The sequence below is a fragment of the Salvia hispanica genome, chromosome 1 (genome assembly GCF_029641045.1).
Source record: "Salvia hispanica isolate PSC_SH4W2 chromosome 1, Shi_PSC_v1, whole genome shotgun sequence".
Classification (NCBI taxonomy): Eukaryota; Viridiplantae; Streptophyta; class Magnoliopsida; order Lamiales; family Lamiaceae; genus Salvia; species Salvia hispanica.
Window position 1 is genome coordinate 1,253,595 of NC_142692.1, and position 19,472 is coordinate 1,273,066.

The 19,472-nt window shown below is 36.6% G+C and overlaps 3 protein-coding genes across 3 annotated transcripts; 1 reads left to right on the plus strand and 2 right to left on the minus strand.

The window, feature by feature from the left end:
• Window positions 1–93: 93 nt before the first annotated feature.
• Window positions 94–2,756, plus strand: XRCC2 (homolog of X-ray repair cross complementing 2 (XRCC2)). The gene is made up of 10 exons (XM_048124431.2): window positions 94–435; window positions 543–690; window positions 804–928; window positions 1,200–1,270; window positions 1,619–1,684; window positions 1,856–1,993; window positions 2,110–2,191; window positions 2,283–2,319; window positions 2,413–2,504; window positions 2,577–2,756. Exons 1-10 carry the CDS (start codon window positions 235–237, stop codon window positions 2,598–2,600), a joined length of 984 nt encoding a protein of 327 aa, XP_047980388.2. The 5' UTR covers window positions 94–234; the 3' UTR covers window positions 2,601–2,756.
• Window positions 2,757–2,817: 61 nt separating this feature from the next.
• LOC125222036 (receptor homology region, transmembrane domain- and RING domain-containing protein 2-like) lies at window positions 2,818–6,090 on the minus strand. Its single transcript, XM_048124430.2, has 4 exons — window positions 5,661–6,090; window positions 4,976–5,203; window positions 3,838–4,242; window positions 2,818–3,753 (listed from the first exon to the last, which is right to left on the minus strand). The coding sequence occupies exons 1-4, from the start codon at window positions 5,791–5,793 to the stop codon at window positions 3,041–3,043; spliced, it is 1,479 nt and encodes a 492-aa protein (XP_047980387.1). The 5' UTR covers window positions 5,794–6,090; the 3' UTR covers window positions 2,818–3,040.
• A 5,111-nt stretch (window positions 6,091–11,201) lies between these two features.
• Window positions 11,202–11,897, minus strand: LOC148933033 (F-box/FBD/LRR-repeat protein At2g04230-like). Its single transcript, XM_089063219.1, has one exon. The coding sequence runs from the start codon at window positions 11,895–11,897 to the stop codon at window positions 11,202–11,204; it is 696 nt and encodes a 231-aa protein (XP_088919345.1).
• Between the last annotated feature and the right edge of the window lie 7,575 nt (window positions 11,898–19,472).

Below are 19,472 nucleotides of genomic sequence, written 5' to 3' on the forward strand. Positions count from 1 at the left end.
CATCGGCATAAAAGAGAAATGTGAAAAGTTAATTTTAAACACGTGGAAATGTTATCGAAACAGAGACAGATAAGATGATTATGAAAATTAAAAGGTTCGCTATATGTAATTCAATTTTAAAAAAAAATATGGGATGAATTATAATTTGATTATATTTTATGATTTATATTGAAATTTGTCGAATTTTAAAACTAAAATAACTTATTTAAGCAATTTTTATCTTCTTCCCGCCAAATGAAACAACCGAGAAACATGACGTCAGCATTTTCATGGATCACAGCAGACGAAACAGCTGAGCAAACACTGGTCAGAATCTTCAAAGAGCGCCCGTTTCTCATACTGCCGCCGCCGTTCCACCGCATTCCCCTGCGCGCCGGCAACGTCGTCGAAATCGTGGGGCCCTCTCCTTCGGCCAAAACCCTAATCCTCATCCAGGTAAATTGCCTTGATTCCACCGACCAATCGGTATAATAGCATGCTCCTCGTTTCCTTGAAGTTCAATTAAGGGTTAAAAACATTTTTATGGCGTGGATTTTACGCAGGCGGCGATAAATTGCATTTTGCCTAAAGAGTGGAAGGGCGTGAGCTATGGAGGGCTGGAGCGCGCTGTGCTATTCATCGATCTGGACTGCCGTTTTGACGTTTTGAGCATCGCACGAGCTTTGCAGCGGCGAATCATCGATGCTAATGGTAAATTTTTACTAAATCGAACTTATTTTGATGATTAATTGATAATTGATTGATAGTGCATTTCCGTAAACTGAAATTGGAAAGGGGGGGTTTGATATGTGAATGATGTTCAGGGTTAAGAAGGAGCAGCTTGAAGGGAAATGGAAATGAATATGATAAAGAGTTGTTTGTTGCATCCATGAGGCGTTTCTTGTATACGCGATGTTACAATAGTTTCGAATTTCTTGCTACTCTTAAGGTGAGAGGATTGGGTTTTCTTGTTACAATAGTTATGAATTATACTGCAAGTTTTGTCAATTTCTTTTCTTCCCATAAACATTAGGTCTCATTATGTGGATGCCTCGTTTTTTGTTCGATTCTGAGAGGCGATGAAATTAAGTTTCTGTGCATCAGCTCTGGACATTTATTTATCTATCAAAGATCGTGAAGTCATACATCCACTTGAAAATGTGATGAGATTTCGTTTATGCATACACGTAAGCGTTTCAGCGTTTGTCCATTTGTTGCAGACGCTGCATCGTCGGATTCAGCAGGAGAAGGAAAAGGGAGGTAGTGCTGTTTATATGCTGTTGATCGACAGGTTGGTTTAGTTATGTTTAGCAGCATATTCGAGTTTGTGCATAGTTCCTTTCACAAGAACCGATTCATTCACAAACCCCTCCAAAATGCTGATAGCTTTTCATAGTCTTAAGGCCAAATGTCGACTGAGTAGCAAGATCATTTCTGTTATGGGTGATGAATGGACATTACAACATGGCTTTAATGTCGTTTTCTATTGTGGCTTAGATAACAAATTGTTGGTGAAATATGGCTTACACACTTATACATCTTCATGTGTTATTGTCTTAATTCTTGAGCAGTTTGTTCACAGAACTATTTTGTAGATACCTATGTAAATCAGTAACGTATAAGCAATTCTCTGAACCAGCATAGGGGCTTTTTACTGGATGGACCGTGCTCTACCAACTTTATCAACCGGGAACAACAACAACCGGTGATGTCTCTGTGATTATTCTTTGCTTATTTGCATGTCATTTCATCATTCTAATTCTTTCTTCAGCTTCTGGTCTTTTTAGTTTTTCGGTTTCCTGTTTGTGCTTCAATTTACCAGTTTTCCTTTACCAGGCGTGCTCCCTAACGGATCCTTTATCTTACTTATGGACAGGAAGAGCCTCTCCTTGCAGACGGTGGTTGAAACTGTCGTTCAGGAGATCCAGAGGCTTCTGGTGGTGCATCCCATGCTTGTTTTAGCCACTAAGTCAGCTGCATTTGGTGATAAACAGTCGATAACTGAAGTGATAAGGTTAGACCAAGTATATAAGATTCCTCGTTCATCATGCTGAACTGCTACGCCTAGTCTAGTTTATCTCTGCAACTGCCGTTTCTATTCCTTTACATTTGTCGCCGGTTTTGTTCCAGAAAAAGGCCCGATGAGAAGACACCGGATCCAAGAGGTGCTCAAAATAAACCACATCGTTGTTTCATGCCATCCGTGTGGCAGGTATGATCTGATTCCGCACGAACATGATATGACTAAATTACCCCTGCAAAACTGCATAACTCACAGTTTAAGTTTCCACTCAAATCTGCAGTCCTTCGTTTCACACAGAATGCTTCTGCGCGCTTTAGGTTTGGATCAACTAACCCTCCGTACCTATAATTGTCCGTTCATTGTTACCTATTATCATCACCATCACTCGTAGTAACTTTGTCCCCTTACAGACGGTGAAAGCAAGCATCAGAACCGGCCTACTTTCTCAGCAGAATGGCTGCTGCCATCACTTAACTGCTCAGACCATTTTACAGTAAACGACGTATGGTTATGCTCTGTTCGTATTGCTTCATCTTCTTCATCGCAAATCTAATCGTGTCGTAACTCGCTGCAGGGCTGTCTCTTGATCCCCAAATGAAGTGTAGGAGAAAATACTCAGTAGTCACCAAAAGGTAGCTTTTTTGGCTCCCCTTTCACCATATTGTTTGCATATGGAAATAGAAGAATTGATCCTCTTGTTATAATTTGTTTATTGCTAGTTACAAGCTTTAGATAATTATGTATTGTTAATAAACATCTTTCACTTTATTTCGATTATATCGGCATTTACAGATAAAAATGAAATGAGTTAAAAGTGAGAATCCCCAACTCACAAACTGGAATAAAACCAACAATCTTAAATATATACACAGAGCAAAACCCACAAATAAAAGAAGAAACATAAAAATGAGTGACTAAAGGCACAAGCTTTTATCATTATATAATTACCAACTTTCACGGCAAATTTACAAGTTTAACAACATCTGAGCACGCCAATCAAACACTCACTGTATCTGTGTAAGCTACGAAGCTTCTTCACTAACAATCCGGCAGCGAATGAGCCGAGGTGAACGGCGAGAAGCTCGTGGCCGACTCGCTATAATGCAGCGCTCTCGCCTCAGTCGTGGCTGACTCGCCATAGTGCAAAGGGTTAGCTTGATGGCTCGAAGACCCATCGTAGAAGCTCGTGACTGACCCACTATAATGCAATGGTCTCGACTCAGTCGTGGCCGACTCGCCATAGAGCAAAGGGTTAGCTTGACGACTTGAAGACCCGAGGTAGCTCGAGGAGCCCATGCCGGGGCTCGGGATGTAAGGGGACATGTATCTTGAGTTGAGAGATGACAAGGAAGGGTAACCTAACGAGTGGGGTGAAACTAAATACACTCCCCGGGATCGTTGCGACGACATGTTTTGGAGGTCGACCGAGCTCCGGCTAGCACCTAGATGAGGGGATTGGTGGCGGGAGAGGAGTGAATGCGGGTTGTAAGGGGTTGAGGAGACAGACTGAGGCAGAGAGACTGACGGTGTCCGGGAAGATCCACCTATTTGGATGGCTGATGACGATGCTAGCGATGACCTAAAAGATGACAAGAGTGAGGAGGAAGCGAGGGAATCGGCCGCGGACGAGAGCAGTGGTGTGGATTCGTTCGCTGGTGGTTCGCCGTTGCTGGTCCTGGCATCACGCTTGCATACCGGGCAGAACGTTCTCCATGACGTCAGCCACGCGTCGACACACATCGCGTGGAATTCTGCAATAACAAGAAATTTATCAACTATAGCGCAATTTATGCATTAGAACGATTGAGATGCAGCCGAAAGAGGGAAACGCTTACTATGTCGACATGGCAGTATCCGTAGCTTCTCGCCCATGGTATAGTCTTCGAGACATATGGCGCACGTCGCGGAAGTGCAGTTGTCCTCGAGAACAGCCGTGAACACTAGGGACGGCATGGCTTTCACCAAGCGGCTGCTCATCCCGTGGAATTCTCGCACACGTGGAGCTTGAGGTCGTCCTCTTCTAATACGGTGCCTTCGGACAAAGAAGCATGTAGCCAACACAGCAGACATGGCGAGCAACGAGATGAAGGAGATAGCCATTATAGACCACGCCGAGTCTTCAAAGCTCGGCAATATCCACACCTCCGTGTCACTAACATCGGCATATTTCTTAAGTGCCTCGGCACAGACTTTTCTGACAAACACTGCATGAATCTTTATGCCGGCAGAATTTCCAGCCACTGCATTTTCATGTCGAAAACCAATGCTTTTAGTACATTATCAAATCGAAGACACTGGAATCAAACACTACGGAAAAGCAAAGCCACTTCGAAGATACAAATATTTCAAGATCTTTACCTCTTCGTATACTCTCGACAATGAGGATGCAGGTTATATTATATTTGACCATTACCGTTTCACAGCTAAAAATAGAGCAAATATCGAAGGACCGAAACGAGTAGATGTTACCCTAGGAGGCCATTAGGCAGACAATATATATGAACGAGTATTTGAACGATTACATGAACAAACAACTCAAAATTGTTCAATCCATCAAAATATGCTGTGAATCAGCCTATATTATTTTATCAGTCTAAGATATCACTCAATGTAAACATCCACTAAAGAGATGTAGAAATGCTTACATATGATCACTATAGCATTAAGCTCATTCCTTACAAGTAAAAGAGATGGAAACTCGAAGATACAAGACCAGGAAAAGTTGAGTTTGTGATTCACATAGAAATACCGAATTCATGTCGAAACCTACTAGAATCCCCAACTTCTGTAACCTAAGATGCTTGCCCTAGAGATTACACTTACGCCACGCAAAAATACCAAATTCATGTCTAAAATTTTGAGAACTACGAATACGATCTTAGGTTAATTAGAAGAGGATTTCCTCGCAAATGATGAAGCAATGTATCAAAGAAAAAGGAGGTATGAAGCTGAGGCAGGGAAGAGAAGACATACTTGCAACCAAATCATCATCGTTATCATAGACAATGGCCACGCTAAACTCTGCAGCCTGAGCTCTTCTGACTTTCTCATCAAAGCTACACCCACCTCGGACTATCAGCACAAACGGAGATCTGGTGTTATTCGCTGCTGGGACGACTTTATTAGTCAGTGGCGAGCAGGCATCCAAAGGCTCAGCCACAGACAGCGTCCCACATATCCCGGATTCTTTAATGGACGGAGCTAAAATCACAATAGACCACATCAGTCATATGCCATTAATAGAAAACAAGAAATGTATCTTCAAGTAATTGAATCGCTGTAAAACGGCACCCATCATCGTGTCAATGGAAAGAAAATCGTTTTTCAAAATCACAAACTCAAAATCTAGAAATCACAGCTTCACATAAACAAGCCAACAACCATTTATCATTTTCAACTAGCTAGGAAAGTATGTTTATTCACCAAACTGACTCCATCAACTATACCAACAAAAACATAGCTCTAGTTAGATTCAAAGATCTCTGCTTTATATGAGAAAGATCCGATCTTTTCACCCAAAAACTATTAAGTAAGAGTTGAAAACTCTGCCCAAACTAAAAAAACACTGAAAAAAAACAATTGCAAAGATTGAATCAAACCCAAATCATACATACACTGATACACCCCCCAAAACAACAAAGAAGAATAAGAAGCTCACCAAAATTAGCTTCAATGTCATCGAACGACAAGGTAACATTGTTGCCTATCAAAACCACGTTTCCATAAGCTGCAAAAGAGCCCATTAAACAAAACAAGTAGCAGAACAACACCCAGAAATCAGACATCTTCATCCAACCGTAAAGATCCCAACTTTATCCAAATTTACAACAAAGCCCCAAAAACCCTCTTCTCCAATTTTCTTGTATTTGCTCAATAAATCTAAAAAAGGGGTTTCAAACTATGGGGAAATCAAGACATCAGCTTCCATGCTGCAGTTTGATGCTGGGATGATGCTGTTTCTAGGGCTTTTGTGATTAATCGTGTTATAATTGAGGTGAAATTTTCGAATTTGGTACCAATCAAAAACTCGATTTGCTATTTGTGGGGTTTGTCTTTATTTGTGTGGGTGTGCTGGACTGATAATCTTCGTATGAATATCCTCTCGAAATTATTAGAAAATGGAAAATCTAGTTGATGGAAGTTTAAATATTTGGGGGTTTTGCAAATTGGTCCTCCCAAAAGTAACTAATTAAACAGACGTCAAAATGTTTGGTCATGAAAATAAACTTTTTTTTTGTTACTCATTGTTGATATGATTGAACACTTTTTCTAGTAAGTGCATAGCTCTCTTTTTTTTTTCTTATCACGGATTTTAAAAATACTTTAAACAATTTTTATTTATATATATAATGAGTAAATTAGCTTTAAAAAATCAAGTTCATGATGTGTAAACTAACAACTAAACTGAAATATAAAGCAAGTTAAATGGGTTGATTGAGCTATCATAATATATTAACATTATCTAATTAGTTGTACTCCAAGCTACTAGACAATAATTAATTAAGAAATCTTCAATAATTAATTATGTTTAAAGGTGACACGGTGCTGCAAGTGGGGTTGGGTTGGCACATGATATTTATCGAATTCCATAAAATTAATAGGGGCACATGGTGTTGTTAGAATTCAACGAATTGTTTAAAAGATACTACTACTCTCTTCTTTATGATTAAATGACTTATCACGAATTTTAAGACACCATTTAACTTTATCAAACAAAGTGAATAAAAATTTAGTGTAAGACTCTCTTTATATATAATTTATAATAAAATATAAAAATAATAAATTAGTAGAATATGAGATTCATTTATTCTAAATAAAAAATAATAATAAATAATTTAATTGTGGACACCCAAAATAACAAAACAAATCATAGAATCGTCGACCGAATAATAGTAACTAGGCCATCTGCAATGGAGGCCATGAGGAGGTGTCATGCTCGTGCCCCCCGAGGTGTCCCAACAGGAAGCTCTATCCATTGTAGACGGGGGCGTGGTGACGGGGATGGGGTTGGTTTATAGGATTTTAAATTTTTGGATTGATAATTTTCATTTCTTAATGAAGTAATTTTCCTATATACATTATTTATTATATTTCCTCTAAATGACACGGTGCCGTAAGTTGGTTATTTATCGAACTCAATAAAATTAATACGGCACGTGGTAATATGGTATTGTCAAAATTCAACGAACCGATTGCTTAGTTAATAGGGCACTCTAGTTTTGATTCGTCATAAGTTTTAAAAAATTATTGAACATTATAAAGTTAAAGTAGGAGTAGATACATAACTTATGGAAATCAATATAAATAATTATAAATATGCATCTAGGATGTCTTAAACATATGAATTCAAGTTGCTTTTACAACACACTTTTAAAAGTACTTCTTTAATCTAATAGTAATTGCGAAGGGGATAATGTATGTCACTTCATTGCTTTGGATGTGTTCGATCCCACCTGCAAAATTATTCAAATGCTACACTGAGTAAATATTTCAAAATCTTCAACCTGTTCATCAACAAAAAGTTTACAAAGTGGATTGGGATTCCTCTCCATTGGTGGGCAACTCTCTTGATCTTGTAAATATAAAACAACAATAAATAACCAATAAAGAGATGAAATAATGGTTAACAGTTTGAAAGAAACAATTATACCTACGTATAATTGAACTCAAATACGATTAACCCTTTATTATACCTATCCAAGAAATGATGTTGAAGAGTTTAGGTGGAAATTCTTATTTGCCTTGAATTGTTATCATCGCTCACAAACTTAATAGTTTTCAAATTGTTGAATGTAAGATCATCCGCAAACATGTGCAACCATTCCGTTTTACATAAAATCTAAAAAAGAATAAACAACTCTAAAAACTATAAAACCAATTTGACCATTTTTAATAAAAAGGTGTACCTCAAAAGTGTTTGGCGTTAGGGCTGGCAATTTTTTATTCGACACGATAATCCGACACGAATCTGCACGAAGTAAACCCGACACGAACACGCACGTTAAGGATTTGGGTCCTTATATGGTTGACCCAATAAGAACCCAGAAATTTTGGGTCGGGTCGGGTCGAGTTATCCGTTAAGAAAAAAATAATTATTTTTATTAATTAATTAAAATAATATATTAAATTTTAATTTTAATTATTTTTATTAATTAAAATGAATATTATAATTTTAATTTTATTAGTAAAAATATGATTAATACTATTATTAATTATTTTTTATGATAAAAAGTATTACTGCATACTTAAATTTTATTCAAAAATAATTATTTTAACTTTATTAGTTAGATTTAATTTTAATATACTTTAATTTTATTATTTGGATTTAAAAAATATTTAAATTAATTATTTTAATTTTGTAATATCTTATTTTATCGTGTATAATATCAAATTTAAATTATATAATATCATATCTCGGTCGTTATCGTATAACATTTATATTGTTTAGTAACATACTATCATTAAAAGATGACCGATATTTTTTTGGATGACACGAAATCTGCACGAATACGAATCTGCACGAATACGATACAATCGATATTTTTTGGATGACACGAAATCCGCACGATCCGACAAGAATCTGTTTGGGTTGAACCCGATAAGAACACGAGATTTCGGGTTGGGTTGGGACCCGATAAGGTTGGGTCGATATTGTGTTGACCCGATAGTGACCCAATCAGCACGATTTGCCAGCCCTATTTGGGTGATACAAAGCGTTTCAACTCTGCGAACTTCACCAAAGAAGTTAACAAAACACGTAGCAGCAATCTCACGTGCGTCCTCCACAGTAGCATACTCGAAATAATCCTTTGGAATTACAAGACCAAATCAAACGGTCTCCACAAGAGGCATCGGATGCCCTAAGGTTAGTCTCCAGAAATGTCCCTCTATGCTAAGGTAAAGAAGACTTGGCGTATTCAGTTGCATAACATGTTCTTGGATGAAGACCCAATCGCTAATCCACTTCTTAATCTCCACACGCTTAACACTAGAGGAGTCAATTGTCAACCATCTAATGGAATTGCTGCATTTTGTCAATATGACAACATCTAGACATGGACACTCAAAGGATATACTGGCCTCAGCCTCATTGTCATTGTTCGAGAAATGAAAATTTTTCAAGCTCAACCTTTCCAAACTAGGTAAACAAATGTACCAAGGAAATTGAATGTCGTAGGGTGTATTCGTATGCAAGCTTAGAGATATTAAAGAGGCCAAATTCATCAAATAAGTCGGCAATGAGAAGGTTTTTCTATCAAGCCGACATCTCAAAAGAAAATCTTGTACCTTATGCTCAGTTGCGTACTGAATACACTTTTCCAGGAAGTCTAGGTTTATGTCACTGTAGACAGACGGGCTGAATACAGACACATATTCTCTCGCATTTCGAAGATACGAATCTATCACAAGGTACGGTAATATCAAGGCGTTGGGACATAGTCCATGCATTCTTAAAGCGTCTCGCAAGAGCTGACAGGCGGACCACGAACTTGAAATCCATAAACATAAACACACGAGATAGAATGTCATATGGTGGTTGCTGAGGCGATCGACCAGTTCCGACAACTCTCCATACATAACACCTTCGAATTCAAACCTTATTTCCGAAAAACTTAAACAAACAATAAAATCAAAAATCAAACAGTGTATTAAAATTGACAATATAGATTGAAAATAGAGTACGGATTTAAAACAATTACAACATGTTATCATGGAGACTAACCCGCGAATAGTGTTGACATAGAATGGTTTGTCACCCATGCGAATCCCCGATTTGAAGTTTGGTAATAGATTTATCCAATACCCTTTTATAAGACTATATATATGGAGTATATATATAAGTATGTAAAAAAAATGCTTTATTTGAGAGGAGCTCATATAGATAATCACCTCAAATGCAGTTGGATCAAGTTTATTTAGGAGACAACTGATAAACTCGTAGTTTAGCAAGTGTTTTGGATGTTTGAAAGTGCATAATTGAGTATTTTGTAGCACATTACTTGAGTTTTCATCTATGATCCACTACTTTAGTGTTTTGATAAGTTTGTCGAGTTTTTGTAGTCAAAACATGTGAAAACGGACGAAATAGCAGCCAAAAGATCAGGTCGGGCGTTTTACTGAACTAGGTCGGGCATTTCGCAGCACAAGGCCGGGCGTTTTGCCTCTCAGATCGAGCGTATGCACTGTCCCCGGGCGTTTTTCATTCAGAAATCGCCCGGGTCAGGCGTTTTGTGCAATGTTGTGGATTAAGAAGAACACCCGGCCGGACGATTTAACATGCAAGTTTAGGATTTGGGTCCTTATAGGTCGACCCAATAAGAACCCGAAAATTTTGGGTTGGGTCGGGTCGGGTTATCCGTTAAGAAAAAAATAATTATTTTTATTAATTAATTAAAATAATATATTAAATTTTAATTTTAATTATTTTTATTAATTAAAAGAAATATTATAATTTTAATTTTATTAGTAAAAATATGATTAATATATTTTTTATGATAAGAAATATTACTGCATACTTAAATTTTATTAAAAAATAATTATTTTAACTTTATTAGTTAGATTTAATTTTAATATACTTTAATATTATTATTTGGATTTAAAAAATATTTAAATTAATTATTTTAATTTTGTAATATCTTATTTTATCGTGTGTAATATCAAATTTAAATTATATAATATCATATGTCGGTCGTTATCGTATAACATTTATATTGTTTAGTAACATGCTATCATTAAAAGATGACCGATATTTTTTTTGGATGACACGAAATCTGCACGAATCTGATACGACCGATATTTTTTGGATGACACGAAAATGGCACGAACCGAATCTGTTTGGGTTGAACCCGATAAGAACACGAGATTTCAGGTTGGGTTGGGACCCGATAAGGTTGGGTTGATATTGGGTTGACCCGATAGCGACCCAATCCGCACGATTTATCAGCCCTATTTGGGTGATACAAAGCGTTTCGACTCTGCGAACTTCACCAAAGAAGTTAACAAAACACGTAGCAGCAATCTCACATGCGTCCTCCACAGTAGCATACTCGAAATAATCCTTTGGAATTACAAGACCAAATCAAACAGTCTCCACAAGAGGCATCACATGCCCTAAGGTTAGTCTCCAGAAATGTCCCTCTATGCTAAGGTAAAGAAGACTTGGTGTATTCAGTTGCATAACATGTTCTTGGATGAAGACTCAATCGCTAATCCACTTCTTAATCTCCAAACGCTTAACACTAGAGGAGTCAAATGTCAACCATCTAATGGAATTGCTGCATTTTGTCAATATGACAACTTCTAGACATGGACACTCTAAGGATATACTCGCCTCAGCCTCATTGTCATTGTTCGAGAAATGAAAATTTTTCAACCTCAACCTTTCCAAACTAGGTAAACAAATGTTCCAAGGAAATTGAATGTCGTTAGGTGTCTTCGTATGCAAGCTTAGAGATATTAAAGAGGCCAAATTCATCAAATAAGTCGGCAATGAGAAGGTTTTTCTATCAAGCTGACATCTCAAAAGAAAATCTTGTACCTTATGCTCAGTTGCGTACTGGATACACTTTTCCAAGAAGTCTAGGTTTATGTCACTGTAGACAGACAGGCTGAATGCAGTCAAACGCATATTCTCTCGCATTTCGAAAATACGAATTATGCTTTCTTTAAAACTAACTATATCTTCAGCAATGGCAAAAGGTAAGGGATCGTCATCTCTATCACAAGGTAAGGTAATATCAAGGCGTGGGGACATATTCCATGCATTCTTAAAGCGTCTCGCAAGAGCTGACAGGCGGACCACGAACTTGAAATCCATAAAAATAAACACACGAGAGAGAATGTCATCTGGAAGGTTGCTGAGGCGATCGACCAGTTCCGACAACTCTCCATACATAACACCTTCGAATTCAAACCTTATTTCCAAAAAACTTAAACAAACAACAAAATCAAAAATCAAACAGTATATTAAAATTGACAACATAGATTGAAAATAGAGTACGGATTTAAAACAATTACAACATGTTACTCCCTTCGTCCCACAAAGATAGTCCCACTTTGACCCAGCACGGGTTTTAAGAAATGTAATGAAAAGTGAGTTGAAAACATAAATGCTTTATTGGAAAACATAAATGCTTTATTTGAGAGGAGTTGATATAGATAATCACCTCAAATGCAGTCGGATCAAGTTTATCTAGGAGGCAACTGATAAACTCGTAGTTTAGCAAGTGTTTTGGATGTTTGAAAGTGCATAATTGAGTATTTTGTAGCACATTACATTACTTGAGTTTTCATCTATGATCCCCTACTTTAGTGTTTTGATAAGTTTGTCGAGTTTTTGTAGTCAAAACAGGTGGAAATGGACGAAATAGCAGCCAAAAGATCAGGTCGAGCATTTTTCTAAACTAGGTCGGGCATTTCACAGCACAAGGCCGGGCGTTTTGCCTCTCAGGTCGGGCGTATGCACTGTCCTTGGGCGTTTTTCATTCTGAAATCACCCGGGTTGGGCGTTTTGTGCAATGTCGTGGATTAAGAAGAACGCCCGGTCGGGCGTTTTGTTACTTAAAATCGCCCGGCCGCGATTTACCCGTACGCTGATTTTATTCTATTTTTCACCCCAGGTATAAATAGGACCTATGGTTCGACTTCAGCACACTTTCCACACCCCCAAAAGCAGTTTCCACATCTTGAGAGCGGATTGAAGTGACGAAGAGTCTAATTCATCAACAAGTTTGAAGACGAAGACAATTTGTCCATTCGATTCACCTTTGGGAGTATCTTTATTAGTTTTCCTATGTTCAATTCACTTTCTATGGATTTCTCTTGTGAATTTGCATTGAATATGAGTAGCTAAATCTTTTGTAGAGTTTTGGTGAAGACTACAATGAACGCTTTTGATTAATTCAAGGACTTTTGATTACCTATGCTCTTGTGATTTCTTTGTTCCATTCTTGTGCTTATTCAATTCAATTGCTTAGCTACCAATTGGGTTTGTTGACCTAGTTTTGAGTAATCGAGAGATACTTAATCAGGATTGATAAAAGAATGAACAACACCTAGATAATTTGCATTCGAGAGAAGGAATTGTAGAGTAAGAGCTTGAGCCTTTTGTTTTAAGGAGTTAATTGTGAAGTATTAGAAGGAGACTTCAATATTAATAATTAATCAACTGGTTACGTGCACTCGAGAGAGGGATTAGTCTAGACTAGCGGCTTTCCTAGTAATCCTAGAGACTTTTATTGGGTAATCGAAGTTATTGAATTGTTCGCATCGTGTTCGTTGTAGTTGGATCCAAGGCTCTACCGTGTTCTCTTATTTGAAACTTCTCTTTTGTTGTGTGCTTTTATCTTGTTTATGTTTAATTGTTTTTCAAAATCAAAATCAACATTTCTGGATTCTCGAGATAGTAGTTGAAATCGGTTCGTGGTACTTAAATAGGAATATGGAATCTTCCTATTTTTTCAAATAAGAATAAATTGCACATTTTGTCTCTATGGATACGATACCCGTACTTGTTTATTGCTACACTAACCCCGTACACTTGCGGGTAATTCTCGTGTTTAAAATAAATCGAGTCAAGTTTTTAATGTGCGTCTCACGGAGTTGATTGTTGTGAAATTTCTCCGGATCAAATGAGTGTTTAATAGGGCAGATTACATTTGCTTTGTGTGCCTACAAGAATAAAATGACAAATTACATTTGCTTTGTGTGCCTACAAGAATAAAATGACAAAAAGTAACAAGTATCATCACATAGTTAAAAGAGATCATGGGAGATGAAGTATTTTAGAAAAATACAAAGCTAGAATATTGACAAGACAAATAATCAAACAAGGGCTTCGTAAATGAAATAATCAGTGGCCAATGGTTAAAATATGAAGCATAATGTATTAGGGATTTAATGATTCACCTGATCCACAAAAAGAGAGAATTTCAAAGAGAGTTTGTCTTGTTTTTCTTAAAACTTCATCCGGAGGCAATGAAAGTATGGCGGCTAAGGAGAAGTTATAGGGGTGTACACAAGCCATATACAGGTAGAAGATTGAAACAGCATTGGAAGCAGAATATGATGCCATTATCTGAAAAGTTACAAATATAAAATCTAGCATTAGTCCATGGTCAATATTCAATGCAATTTAAAGCCATCACCCTAATCTTTACAAAATAACATTATACTATGCTGGATTGCTAGTGAAAACCCCAACAAAGTCAATATAAAAAATACAATCACTAATCATTCCACAAAGTGGCTGTCCCTATATACATAGAGAAAGAGGGGTTTGTGTTAAAATGACAATCCTTTTTAAAGTGACACCGTGACACCACTTATGCAGCAATATTATAAACGCTACACAACAATCTATGGATTGTTGTATAGTGAGTCGGATATTGCTGGGCTGGGCTTCAGATAGTCTTGGGCCTGGGTTTACAAAACGGCCCAATTGCAGCCCATCTCAACTAATGAGCCCAGCCCAGACCCGCTTCGTTTCACTGGTGGGCCGGGCATGGGCCGGCCCATACCGGGACTGGGCTGAGCTGGGCCGGGGAGGTAGTGGGTTCTAAACTCTCCTGGGGCTTTTTTTTTATTTTGGACTCTACTTCTATTTTGAATTCATCTTTTGGATATTTTGGACTCTATTTCTTCAAGCTTTTTTATTTTGGACTCTACTTCTTCTATCTTGTATTCATCTTTTGGATATTTTGGACTCTATTTCTTCTGTTTGTATTCAAATTAGGTTTATATGTTAGTAATTTGTATAAATAATATTTACTTATCATAATAAATACTCCCTCCGTCCCGCTTTAGCAGTCCCATTGACTTTTCTGTCTTCTTTTTATAAAAATGATAAAAAAAATAGTTAAAGAAGAGAAATGGTAAATTAAGAGAGAGAATAAGATACTCCATAAATAAACCAAAAAAAGATTAATTTAAATTAAAAAAAAAAGGGTATAAAGAGAGTACAAATCCACACCACATAAACTGCACGAAGTTAGCCAACTCAAAATGAGTTCGATGCAACTGGCCATCGAGAAGAAGAAAAGCAGAGACTTTTTATGCAATTACACAAAATATACTAGACAATACATAAAAGAAAAAAAAAAAACATTTTCCAAGCTACGACCCTTTTCTTACAACATCACTCACATTTGTTCCTTTCCTCTTGTGTGAATCTGCTACCTCAGATTAAAAGCAGTGAACTAAAACACCCAAAACAAAAGTGTGAAATAAAAACCATAATTAATTAATCATACATTGTGCCTACGCATGAGGTTGCAGTGATGAGTTGAAGCTTCCTTGACTGCAAATGATTGAGATTTAATAATTTGAGGTACATGTTCAGCTTCAGGCTCATCATCCTGCATGTTACAAAAATAAACAAGGCTTAGGCTTATGGTTGTAAATAAATATGCAGATATGAGATGACTTACACGATGCTTGAATTCCTCCATATACAACATAGAGGAACCCATTAATCTATGATCCTCTGGAGTTATCCATCCCACATTGTACACAATCCTCGCCTGCTACATCAAATATTAAATAATTCATTACTACTAAACAAAGATTTAGTAGATCAAAATATAGTATGCCTTAAGAATATAGCAATAACCTTCTGCAATGCCCTGGAAGCACTAAACCTCACCACAGGCTTGTGAGAACGAAGAATTCGGCGCATAACATCTATGCCATCTTTAAGTTTACAACCAGGCAGGAGGTCCACCCCTTCTAGTGACCAGAATCCTTCTATTGCCAACATTTTATTTTTTGATACAAGACCATATGAGTTCGGCGATACCACCAAACCCGTAGCAAGACCGACCTCGTGTAACCTACATATCTCAATCTATATGTATCAGCACTTGAGACAACCATCCCAACCATACACATTATTTTTAGACTACCAACGATGCAATACCTGATGAATAACGTGAATCACGATGTAAGTCCCCAATGGCGAAGAACACCAAGAGCAAAGCCTATATAATTTTTCCAATAATTTGCCGAAATGATAACGCGTACTTCTGCCGTAGGATTTACTTCTCCCGTATGACGTACTTCTCCCGCATGACGTACTTCTCCCATCTGCATGCTCTTGTAACTTGTAAATCCAACCGCCATACAACATATGTGATGCATGATGTATTTGTGTATATAGACATGAAAATGAACAACAAGTGTCATCATCTAACACCCCATGGAAAACATCTTTTCTTACCACAAATTCTAGATATATGGCATGGAACTGAACGTGTTTTCCTTTATCGAAAAAAGAGGTCTCAGGGTATACTTGATTGAGTGTGATGGCCATCCTTGGATCTCTCTATAAGAATATACAATTATAAAAATTATAAATACTTCAACCGGCTAGGTAGTAATACTTTTGTAATTCTTCAAATATGATGTAATAATAATACCTTTACCAGATTGATTGAACACACAAGGGAAGCAATTTGAAGAGTAGGATTGTCATCACAAAGATCCTCATAGAGGAATTTCACAACTTTGTTTAAGGATGCGTCATTTGTAATATGACAAAGCAAACGAATAGCATTCGCCCGATATGCAACATTACCGGTGTTGACGTCTTTAAGTAAGGCACTAGTAACTAGAGAAACCTTGTTAGCAAAAAATTTTAAAAAAAATTAGCCCCCAGTAGGTACAAGAGAAACATGTAAATGTAAAAATAGAAGAAATGTGAACCTCGTCTGCAATAGGGCAAAGATCCCTTGCAATTAGATGAAACATTCTTCTCAAATGAGCATCTTGAAACCGATACAGATTAACCGCTTAAGAAAGTATAGCTGCAGCTTCGCTCTACAAAACATATTACACTAAATGTCCAATACTATCCAAGTCCTAACACATGCCACTTTCTTACGAATATATAAGAAAATTGTAAACCTCTACTCGATTGGAATATCGTGTGCAAATAGATATGTACCACGGTTATAAATAGTTACCGAGGTTCATAAATATCAATTGCCCAATAACAAAATGGAACTAACTCAAATACCAAAGTTGAGAGAGTGACCTTTGTGAATATTTCACCTTGATTGAGAAGATACAGAAGCCTTTTAATGATCTAAAGAAGACATAAACCAAAATAATTATATAATAGTTTAGCTAAAAACTGTTGTAGTTATATTTGACGTTGCAGAAAAAAGTACCTTCAAACATCTTGTTTTATCAATATGTGGATCACTAAAACCCCTCACTTCAGTTAAAACAGCATGTTTCTCAATCACCACAAACCAAGAGCAATCTGGGAAATATTAACAAGTTCAAAATTTAGTATTTCTATTTCAATATAAAATGAACAAAATCAAAACAATATATGGAATTATTCGACCTTTGTTAGTAGAGAGATCATGATCTCTCTTAACACACTGCCACTGCATTGTATTCAACGTATACTGACACTCACAGAAAACAAGGCCAAAACATACATCCAAGTATGGGCACAATCTGTCACTTCTCTCCGAGGGCACGTCTGAAACTTTTCGAGAGTTGAAACGGATCAAAGAAAGTAAATTTATTCAAAATTTTGAACAACCCTCCACCTATTCACAGGATATTGATCAACTACTACAAAAACACAACTTGATAACTAGTAAATACCAATACATTGAGGAGAACACAAGAAACTCAATTAGAGCTTAATCTCATAGGAAGATAAACTTATGCATGATATTTTGATGAGATAAACACAATAAATCAACATGATTGCGTCCTACATAAACTCAACTAAAACTTTAAAGCCTTATATCTTAAGTATATAAACACAACAGCTTGAGGAAATAAACACAAGGAATCTGATTATACAAGAAACTCAAAAGATAAAACCTAAATAACAGATAATGACATTTGGTTGTTGATCAAGAATCTCACCATAGATAAAAAATCGAAGAACCAAAACATAAATGCATGAGTAAAGCTATGTTAAAACACCAAGAGCAAAGCTTAGGCCCCTGAGTAATATAATAATTTATATAAACAATAAATTCATAAAAAGAGTAGTGCCTTAATGTGCACCGACTGACATGTTAGGCTGCCACAGCAACCATTAGTTCATCACAACTGTTGGGAGCATATGAAATTTACCAAAAGAAACAATATGGCCAGCTCCCAGTGTAAAATCTGAAAACGATGGCAACTGTTGCAATCTGGAGCTCAATAACTCTGATGCATCTGTTTCTTGGCCCAACTTCATGTCATATAGTGAAACATTCTACATGTTTAACATCAAAACAATTAGACAATTAGGAAAAAACCACAAATTTTGACTAAGGAAATATAGGCAGGACTAAGAAGCTATCTGTGTAGCATAGCAGGAAGACATGTTCCCTAAGTTAATTTCCCCCTCAAAACAAGATGTCAAGAAACAAAATGATTCAGGACATAATACATAGATACTCCCTCCGTCCGCCATTAGGAGTCCCATTTCTTGACGGCACGAGTTTTAAGAAATGTTAAGAAAAGTGAGAGGAAAAGAGTTAGTGGAATAGTGGTCCCACTTGTATATATTAGTTTTAAATGAAATGTGAGTGGAATGAGTTAGGTGAAGGTGAGACTTTGTTACCATTTATGGTAAAAGTAAACCGGGACTCCTATTCGCGGACGAACTAAAATGGAAAAACGGGACTCGGAGTACATATGAACAAAAGAGCAAGAGAGATCATATGGTAGCATGATCCAAAAATCACCATCCATAATTCCACATGTAGAATTGGTGTTTGGGTAAGTATCACTACACCTCTCCTTGCAATTCTTGCATTTTTTCCATAAGAAATAAAGTGATCAAGGCATTATAAAATGTTCTACATACCTCCTTTGGTTTGCCTAGAGACCACCTGCCACGGTACAAACATAAATTTCCGCATGAGTAAACAGAAACAATAAAATAACTAATTTATGTCCACAAACTTCAAGAAACGTAGTAGTTCACACAGATGAGAAATCGTAGAGCACTAATCACATGCACAATCCTCCATCCAATAAAAGATCCAAACATAAGCAAATAATGAGTGAACACCATTACATTAAATTTAAAATGGATTAACAGAAACCAAGGAAGAACACAAAAATGAACTACATCACAACGGTTTCAATCAATTCATCAATTCATAACCTAATGCAAAAGATTTATAGATACTATAAACACAAAAGGTATTATAGATGCCATAAACATATAGCTCAAATTATCCTCAATTACCGCTACCAGTGAGATATAAACGGCCGGCGGTATTGAGGTGGAAGGTGGCGGCGCCGCTGGATCCAGTACGAATAAAATCTTTATTATTCTCTTTATATGATTTCTAATTCTAACACTCTATTGATTAATTTTATACAGTATTATAAATAACTTAAAAACATAACTTTCAATTTTTATATTAAATAGACGTTATATGTTAAGTTTTTTAGTAAAATAATAAATAAATTAGAGTCTTCAAAAAAAAATATTTAAATTTCT

Bases quoted from the DNA above. Each gene is read 5' to 3' on its own strand.
- XRCC2 (XM_048124431.2), top strand. From the start codon at position 235: ATGAAACAACCGAGAAACATGACGTCAGCATTTTCATGGATCACAGCA. The intron at 436-542 runs GTAAATTGCCTT...GATTTTACGCAG, and splicing joins AAACCCTAATCCTCATCCAG to GCGGCGATAAATTGCATTTT. The intron at 2,505-2,576 runs GTATGGTTATGC...AACTCGCTGCAG, and splicing joins ACCATTTTACAGTAAACGAC to GGCTGTCTCTTGATCCCCAA.
- LOC125222036 (XM_048124430.2), bottom strand. From the start codon at position 5,793: ATGAAGATGTCTGATTTCTGGGTGTTGTTCTGCTACTTGTTTTGTTTA. The intron at 5,204-5,660 runs GTGAGCTTCTTA...TTGTGATTTTAG, and splicing joins TGACATTGAAGCTAATTTTG to CTCCGTCCATTAAAGAATCC. The intron at 3,754-3,837 runs GTAAGCGTTTCC...TTGTTATTGCAG, and splicing joins GATACTGCCATGTCGACATA to AATTCCACGCGATGTGTGTC.
- LOC148933033 (XM_089063219.1), bottom strand. From the start codon at position 11,897: ATGTATGGAGAGTTGTCGGAACTGGTCGATCGCCTCAGCAACCTTCCA.